Raw genomic sequence first — 8,539 nt, 5'->3', positions numbered from 1 at the left:
ACTTTAACTAACACTAGTGGGTTAACTAAAGGCGGAAATCCGGTCACCTGCAGCCACTGGCTCCACCTCAGCTCACTGCTATTGTCTACGTATTGTGACACGCTTTTTACAACTGAACATAACATTTTAAATGAATAGGCCTTTATATTGAATAATCCTTTATACAAATGATACCGTTAAGATATTTCCTTCTATGTAAATATGTTTTTATATAAATTAATGTAAAATTAAGCATAGATTACTGGCTAGAAGCCTATGGCTTCTAACATCCACTGAGTAAAGTGTAATGATTGGCACGATTATTTAAAAATACTTTATAACAACTGTAATTATTCTATTGAACCCTTTATACTCTCTGTCGTTGTAAATGTTCAGTTATTTGTTTGTTTATTGAATTCCGTTATTAATGAAGCCAATAAATCGATCCGCAGCCACATAGTCACCTCAATCTATCATACAGTGTTAAGAACATTAATAAGACTACACCGATTTAGCACCACAACACTTCTAGAAACTCTTACATAAGAAAGATTTAGAGCAACCCAGCTTTATCTGGATTCCTGCCATCCCTGTACACCGCGGTGTAACATCATACAGCTTAACTTCATTTCCCAGACACCTCGTTCGCGCATGCGCAGTAGCGGTTGGCTGGCAGTGGTAAACAGACGTCAGAAGGGAGTCTTCGCCTCGAGTCAAAACAAAACAAAACAAGATCCATACGATGAATGACTTTGAATATCAGAATCGGGCACACGACGGAAAGGATTGAACCCTAACTACAGCGGAAAAACAGCTTCCATGAGAAAATCTGCTTTCTTCCACTTTTAAAAGAGGGATTTTTTTAACTAACCGGAGGAGTTAGCCAACTAGGTGGCTACCTAGTTTGTTCTCACGTTAAAAGTCTGGTGTCGAGTTTTGTCCGGAGCGACGAGTTTGTGACGACGGAAGTCAAGATGCGGGGTTGAGTTCTTGCACTTTCGGATTACAAGAAGTACGAAAATTTCGCCTGGAATTAGCGAAGTGTGTACGGACGCTTTCGGCGTAGTTGCCGCGCAAGCATCGTGTGTGTGTGTGTGTGTGTGTGTGTGTGCGTGAGAGGGAGAGAGATAGAGTGTGTGTGGAGGAACATGGCAGATGGTGACACGCGCCTACACACAGCGTGTCGGAGCGGACACACTTGAACGAGAATAACACGGACTGGTTTATTTCCATTCCTCCAACAGATAAACATAATCAGGACTAACTAGTTCATATAACCAATAGTGTGGAAAGGTTGGACTATTAAAATTGCCTACTCAACACGTTTACTAGGCGACGCTAGCTGTGTGGCGGGGATCTGGGTGGAAGAATCAGTATAGTACAAATAACCTCCTACTGATCTCATCATATAAACTGATATCTGACTTCAGTGAAATGGAGTGTGGTGTGAAGTGACAGATGACTGGCTGATTTTGATGGACATGATGTTGCGCGTAAAACTATTACCCTTTAACAAGCTCTTCCTCACCGCTAATGTACGGTATTTTACTTTAAACAGCATGTCATTGCGGTCATAGTTTAATGACAGCGACCACAGTTTATCACAATAGATTTTAAAACATTGTCTATTATTATAGTAATGACTTGATTGATAGTAACTGATCTCATTTGTTGATGATACCTGGTCGGTTCAGGTGCGCGTTTAATAATCTAATATAACTTTACTATTTACTGAATTATTTTCTTTCCCTCCTTCATTACGCTTTCCTATCTCTTGTCATTAACCTTAGTCTTTAAACTCTAGAGATGATTTAGTCTTTCTAGTATTTGTCTCTCTTTCTTATTATTATTTAAACCTCATCCCTGACAGTCAGCTCGTTTTAATGTATTCAGTACAGTTTGTCATGTGAATTTCCTTTGTTCTTTATGTAAACAAAGAGACCCTCCGTGTCAGTGGGAAGGTTTATGATAGTAACTATTAAGGAGATTATTTGGCCCCTTTAATCTCCAATCTGAGGATTAAACGGCGCTGTGGATATACATATATATATATTTATATCTATTGGTGCGCACGGATTATTACGTCCCTGCTCAATCCGCCGCAAAAAAAAAAAATCAAGTCTTCTGAAATTATTATTGTTATTATTTTTAAAACAAATATCCATACAAATCAGCTAAACTACAAGTATACCATCCGCATAATCTTTAACGATCAAACAGCGTTATTAAGTGAAATCTAAACTTAGGCTGCTGTACAGTTGTAGTAGAGAACAAAAATAGCAGGTTGTTATTTTCAGAGCGTAATCTGTCAGACTCTCCTCCTGAAATTGGAGTAATTGCTCTGCACAATGGAGACGGACAAGGCACCCCCGATTGACCCAGATTTCGAGCCGCAGAGCAGACCGAGGTCTTGCACATGGCCGCTGCCTCGGCCCGACATCTCAGCTGTCAAAGTAGAGGGGCCAGACGGCACCGGGTCCGCCGCGGGAACCCCGCCTGCCGAGGAAGAGAAACAGGAGCCTCAGCCAATCGTATCCGAGCCCGAAAAATCCGCCGCTTCGGAGGGAGGAGCGCTATCGGGAGTGGGCGGGGCCGCACCTCGAAAGGGTTCATCACGGCGCAACGCGTGGGGGAATCAGTCCTACGCTGATCTGATAAGCCAAGCGATAGAGAACTCTCCGGAGAAAAGACTCACTCTGGCACAAATCTATGACTGGATGGTCAAAACAGTGCCGTATTTTAAGGATAAAGGTGACAGCAACAGTTCTGCTGGATGGAAGGTAATATTAAACATTCGACAGTCAATAATAATAATAATCATTATAATAATTACTATTATTATGATTATGATTATTATTGATTCAAATTACTCAAACCACATGCATTCATTATTCTGGACTAGGGTTATGCAATGTTTTAATGTTAATCTTGCATGTGTGCATTATTGAATGCTTTACTATAGATTTATTAATGCTCAGACATTATTAGCTATATTGTGTCCGGTCCAGTCACCTTATAGTTTTTGTGTGTGTGTGTTTTGCTTTCACTTAGAACTCAATTCGTCACAATTTGTCCCTCCACAACAAGTTTTTGAGAGTACACAATGAATCTACTGGAAAGAGCTCCTGGTGGATGCTTAATCCTGAAGGGGGCAAGACTGGGAAAGCCCCTCGGCGTCGTGCTACCTCCATGGACAATAGCACTAAATTGCTCAAAAGTCGCATGCGGGCAAAGCAGACCAAGAAGCAAGCAGCAGCAGGTGGTGTTGGTGGTCCTGGCAGTGCCATACAGGGTGAGGGAGTGTCTGGGGCAGGGAGTGCAGACAGTCCTGGCCCTCCAGGACAGTTTGGAAAGTGGGGAGTGAACAGTAGCAGCCCATCATCACGGGGTAGCTTGGATGACCAAGACATGTGGACAACCTTCAGACCACGCACCAGCTCAAATGCCAGCACTTTGAGTGGCAGGCACTCTCCAATTCCCCCAGTGAAAGAAGATGAAGATGACTTGCCTGAAGATGGACTTCTGAGCGGGTATCCCACTAGCAGTCTTCCACCTACCCTTACTGAGACCCTAATGGAGGAACTGGACCTAATCGATGGTCTTACCTTAATTACATCACAGCAAGGCGGTGCGAGCCCGAGCACAGCACCGCAAGCCCCACCTACTCCACTGCCATCTGCTTCTACCCTTCTGCCCCGTGGGCCTAATTTTACTCCATTTCGTAAGATGCAGCCAGTGAAGGGCTCTCAAGGACCATCTCAACCAGGGTCACAGAGCTCTGTTCAGCAGGCCGGGGAGCCCAACACAAGCCTATCAAGCTTTGGAAACTCCCTCTTTAACCCTTTGCCTGGTCCAGGATCTCGAAGTAGTTTCGGCACCCATGTGCCGTCCAGTCTCGAGGCACTCCTCACCTCTGACTCACCCCCACCAGCTGATATATTGATGACGCAAGTTGACCCTCTGATGCCCAGCCAGGGAGGTGCTAATCTCTTGGGCCTCGGGGATCCCATGTCTGGCAACCAGACAAAGGCTGGTCAGATGATGTTGGGCAAGACTATGGAACCTAGACCAGTGCCGCAAATGACCCTTCAGCCTCAATCCCAGCTACAGCCCCAGCAGCACCAGCAGCAATCTCAGATGGGCTTTGGCATGATGCTGTCTGGCATGGGCCAGGAACTCCCACAGCTAGCAGCCATGAAGACCCAGCATCAAATGCCAAGCGGAGGGCTAGTTCAACATGGAGCTATTCCTTCTGCAGCTGGGAATGGAGGAATTCAGGGCATAAGCCAATATGGGACACCAGCTTGCTTTCTGCCCTCTCAGGATCGTCTGCCCACAGACTTAGATATTGAAATGTTTACAGAGAACCTGGACTGTGATGTTGATTACATCATCAACAGTGACCTTATGGATGGAGATATGAGCGACTTCAACTTTGACCCCATTGTACCTGGTGGGCAAAATTACCCTGGGCCGGCCACCACACAGAGCTCATCTCACAACTGGGTTCCCAGCTAACTCTGCTAAGGACAGGAGTAGGTAAAGCACATCACAATTTTAGCATTTTGGCTTCAAAATGACTACAAAGCTTATTAATCACAATAGCTATTAAATTATTAACATATCTTTTCTTGTATATTATTAGTCCATGATATAATATGGTCACATTTAGGGTTTTTTGTGCCATTTCTTAAATAGCATGTTTAACCATTCTTCTGTTTGTTTATTTTTTACTTGCAGGTCAGCCCTTCATCCCTAACCAAATAATGGAATCTCACATGGTGCATTAAGTAAAATGTCACCCCTTCAGTTTTTTTTTTTTTTTTTTTTTGCCTCCACATTCGCCATTGTACCTCAAATCCATGAACTGCTTTGGCTGAATATACAAACTTTGGCCAATTTTTAAGAATTTTTTTGGCTCACAAAAACAAACCTTACACAAGTGCCAATATACACAAGGAAGTCAGCTATTAGACACCACACCAGACCCTGAAGATGTCTACCCAGAAGAAGTAGTTGTTTTCTTTTCAGTGATATTGACTAGGAAAAAGGAGAAGCACAAAAACTACTAAACAAGCCGATTACAGAAATGCCTCTTACTAATACCAAAGTAGTACAGGGCTGAGATGGTACTTTCCTAGATTTGAAGACAGAACTGATTTGGCCAGCAGAATCAAACTTTCCTGATACTTGAGAAACTTTCTTCACTGGTCAACAACTAAAAACAGCAACAACAACAATGAATGGAGTTAAAATCATCATGCAATTTCAAAATCATTGATCATTTAGTTGGAACCTTCCATATGAACATCTTCAGCATTAATCCCAGTTTGAATGGGGACTGTCCCAGTGAGCCCAGAACATGAATATTTGGACACTTATACACGAGTCGCATACTCTCAGTGGTACGAAGTGTGCCCATATTTTACATTGGAGGCAAACTATTTCGAGGTGGTTGATAATGATTCTTGTCATGATGATTAATGCTTTTACTTTAGCATTTATGACTCTACTCAGGAAGGTGTTTGTTTTTTCCCCCTTTGTGTCCGAAAGAGTGGGGACTGATCATTTTGAGTGAGAATTTGATGATTTGTTCTTAAATTGTTAACAGTATGAAGAAATGTGATTATACACCGGGCATTTTGATTTGACCATAGAACTGTAAAGCTCCAGGTTCTGTGGGTTTTTACCACTTTGCCAACTCTGTCAAAATTGAACGGCATTGTGTTGTTATCAATGTGCCCATTTGCAGGATACAATATTTGAAGGGTTTGTGTGTGTGTGTGTGTGTGTGATGATTTAAGTACTTACAAGTGCTTAAATTCAGCAGAGAGAAAAACAATCAAAAAATGACGTTGAATAATTTCATTCAAAGGGTGAAAGCGATTGAGTGATTCAACGTAAAATGTGCCCTTAATTATATAGAATTGTGTACAGCTGCACAAAGGGCAAAACATACTTTTCTCAGTGATTGACTTTTTCTTATATAGTACTAACAATCTTTTGTATGAATTTGTTAAACAGAAACGGAAAACAGTTTAAGGATACTGACTAATTTTAGTGTCGAATTTTACATTAGGGGCTGTATCACAAAAAAAAAAAGAAGCATTCATACTAATCAGAAAAATCCCCTCTTAAAACTGCAGAAATTATTTTTAACGGTCATTTTCTATGTAATCTTTTATTTTTGTAAAAGATGAGACGCATGTAGATTTTATACATAACCAAAGGAACACTAAGAAGAGCAGGTCAGAGTGGGATGGCTTGAGAGGAAAGTATTGCAGCTTTTATTACACCATGTTAACTTTATGTCGAGTAAATGGATCGCATGGGTGCAGTTAACAGTGTAACGCCTCGCAGATTAGAAACTCGCCGAGCGATCGCTACTATATTTGGAGTAATTTTTAAAAAAAACGACAAAAAAAAAAAAGAACGTAAAAGAGGATGAAATGATGAGCTCGATCATTTCTCCAGGAAATTTATATTTTGTCAAACAGAAAGCCGATGATAACGATGCAATGTCTAACTCTCAGGGTTTAATACAACAGTAGTAATATTAAGTAAATAAGTAATATTGATTAAAAACTTCCAGATGGAAGCGGAAAGATAATCATTGCTGATTTTTTTTTAGAAAAGCCACTCAGCCAACGATGGAAATGTTCTAACGTTACAGAAGTATAGCTTGATGCTCCACTTGAAAACGAGAGGTTGTGTAACATATGCATTCACCGAATTTTCGGTAAAGAAAAAAAAAATATATATATATATATGTAAAAGTTATAAACTGCCAACAAACACTAGCATGTTGCTCTAGAACAAACGATGTATCTCCATACTCTTTCTTTTCTTTTCCCTTTGAGCTGTTGATGTAGAAATGATGTAGTTCTTCCTTTGATTTGATTTCCCTTTTGTTTATGTAGATTGAACTTTGGTTTTCAAGCTGGATATTATTCATCATTTAACGGTAATAATCTGAGTATATTAAAGTATGAATTAACTGTTAAAGCGCTCTGGTCTTGCAGAGGATGGTCGTTTCCTCCTGTCAGTTGGTGCTAGACATGACAAAGTTGGCCATATTTAGATTTAAGGGCCTTTATCTTATGCAGCACATCTTCAGCACATTTTTTAAAATAAATATAGAATCCTAGATACGATGAATTTACCTTTATTAATCCACAAACATTTGTTACTTTTGTAGATCCTGAGTAAATTCCGTAGAGGCAGAAATGAGTGATTAGCTACGGAACGAGTCTCTTGACACACATCATGTACATTTCTTGAAATCTGTCCTTTTTTGAGGGGGGGAAAAAAAAGGAAACAGTGTTACTTCGTTCATCTGTATTTTAATGAACCGTTTACATTGCTGCTCTCGTCTTTCCGGACCGTTTCGTTGTTCCTCTGAGGTTCCACACGTTAGATGGGGTTTGGGTGATCTCGTATCGGATTCGAGGACGAACGTCTGCAACAGCTTGAGCGATGAACCAGCAGGCGAGGTTTTAGAGAAGAAGGCTGAAGAGCTGTGAAAGTGAAATCTTTTCCACACTGATAAGAACCTATTGTGATTAAGTTCAATGAAAACATGGCAGAAAGATTGCACACACACAAAAAAAAGATCACACAGAGCCGCATGTCGAAACAAAAGTCTGAAGGTTCGAATACTATTGAAAATAGAGACGACTAGCAGCATTCATTTCTCAGTCCGCTTGAGTGGTTGAATGAACAAGACGATAATTCCCCATAGACGGAGCAAGAAACTTTGGACAGGAGTTTAAATATCTTGACCTCAGATCACACCTCTCTCCTGTGCTTTCTCATGTTTAATATTCATTTCTTATTATGTTTTATTTTTTCCCTCCTGTTCTCCTTAAAAGGTCTGCTAAATATTCCAGTTGATAAAACACTATTTTTTAGTTTGTGGATAGATTTTGTTGTTGTTTTTGGGGAAGGGGGTGTAAAAGTTTGGTAAGTGCTTAGCCAGTTCACTATATATATATATATATATATATATATATATATATGTATGTATTTCATTCATTGCTTTGTATTGATTAATGTATTTTCTTTTTCTTTCCCCTGCTCTTCTTACTTTATCATTACGTTAGCCAGAGGTGACTGTAAAACAGTCCAAAAATATCTGAAATAAACTTAATCAGTTTAACTCAGCTGCCCTCTTTTGTTTGTCATGCTGTAAATCCCAGATTTATTTATTGAAGCATCAATGTTTTAAAGGTCTGGAACAATAATAATGATTTGAAGTTCTTAAATACAGACACATTAGAAGCCTTTATAAACGTTCATTAACTGAACCAGACTAAACGTGAATGAGGAGACGAATCATGAAGCTTCTTATATCTTAAAGTTTCTATGCTAAGCACCTGAAATAGTTAACTCTGGGTCATTGTAAACTCATGGGTTATCTAGTTTTCACCTTTCACACTGCTCACACTTTGCCTGGGATTAACAGATAATCCCGAGTATTCCTATTCTGATGTTTGAGCAGGTTAACTCTCAGTGCTGGTCCCAAGCCTGGGTAAAATGGGAGGGTTGCATTTGGAAAGAC

At 40.3% G+C, this 8,539-nt stretch overlaps 1 protein-coding gene across 2 annotated transcripts; it reads left to right on the top strand.

The window, feature by feature from the left end:
• The first annotated feature begins 643 nt into the window (after positions 1-643).
• foxo4 (forkhead box O4) lies at positions 644-6,607 on the top strand. 2 transcript variants are annotated; one of them, XM_058396253.1, is made up of 3 exons: positions 644-2,759; positions 3,031-4,514; positions 4,720-6,607. In XM_058396253.1, exons 1-2 carry the CDS (start codon positions 2,328-2,330, stop codon positions 4,495-4,497), a joined length of 1,899 nt encoding a protein of 632 aa, XP_058252236.1. In that variant the 5' UTR covers positions 644-2,327; the 3' UTR covers positions 4,498-4,514; positions 4,720-6,607. The 2 variants fall into 2 exon arrangements, with proteins under 2 accessions (XP_058252236.1, XP_058252235.1); XM_058396252.1 differs by having other exon boundaries at positions 3,031-4,518.
• Positions 6,608-8,539: the final 1,932 nt, after the last annotated feature.

This window comes from Hemibagrus wyckioides, linkage group LG08, assembly GCF_019097595.1.
Source record: "Hemibagrus wyckioides isolate EC202008001 linkage group LG08, SWU_Hwy_1.0, whole genome shotgun sequence".
NCBI classification, from domain to species: Eukaryota; Metazoa; Chordata; class Actinopteri; order Siluriformes; family Bagridae; genus Hemibagrus; species Hemibagrus wyckioides.
The sequence above is the reverse complement of the archived record's forward strand: the minus strand, read 5'-3'. Positions and strand labels throughout refer to the sequence as shown.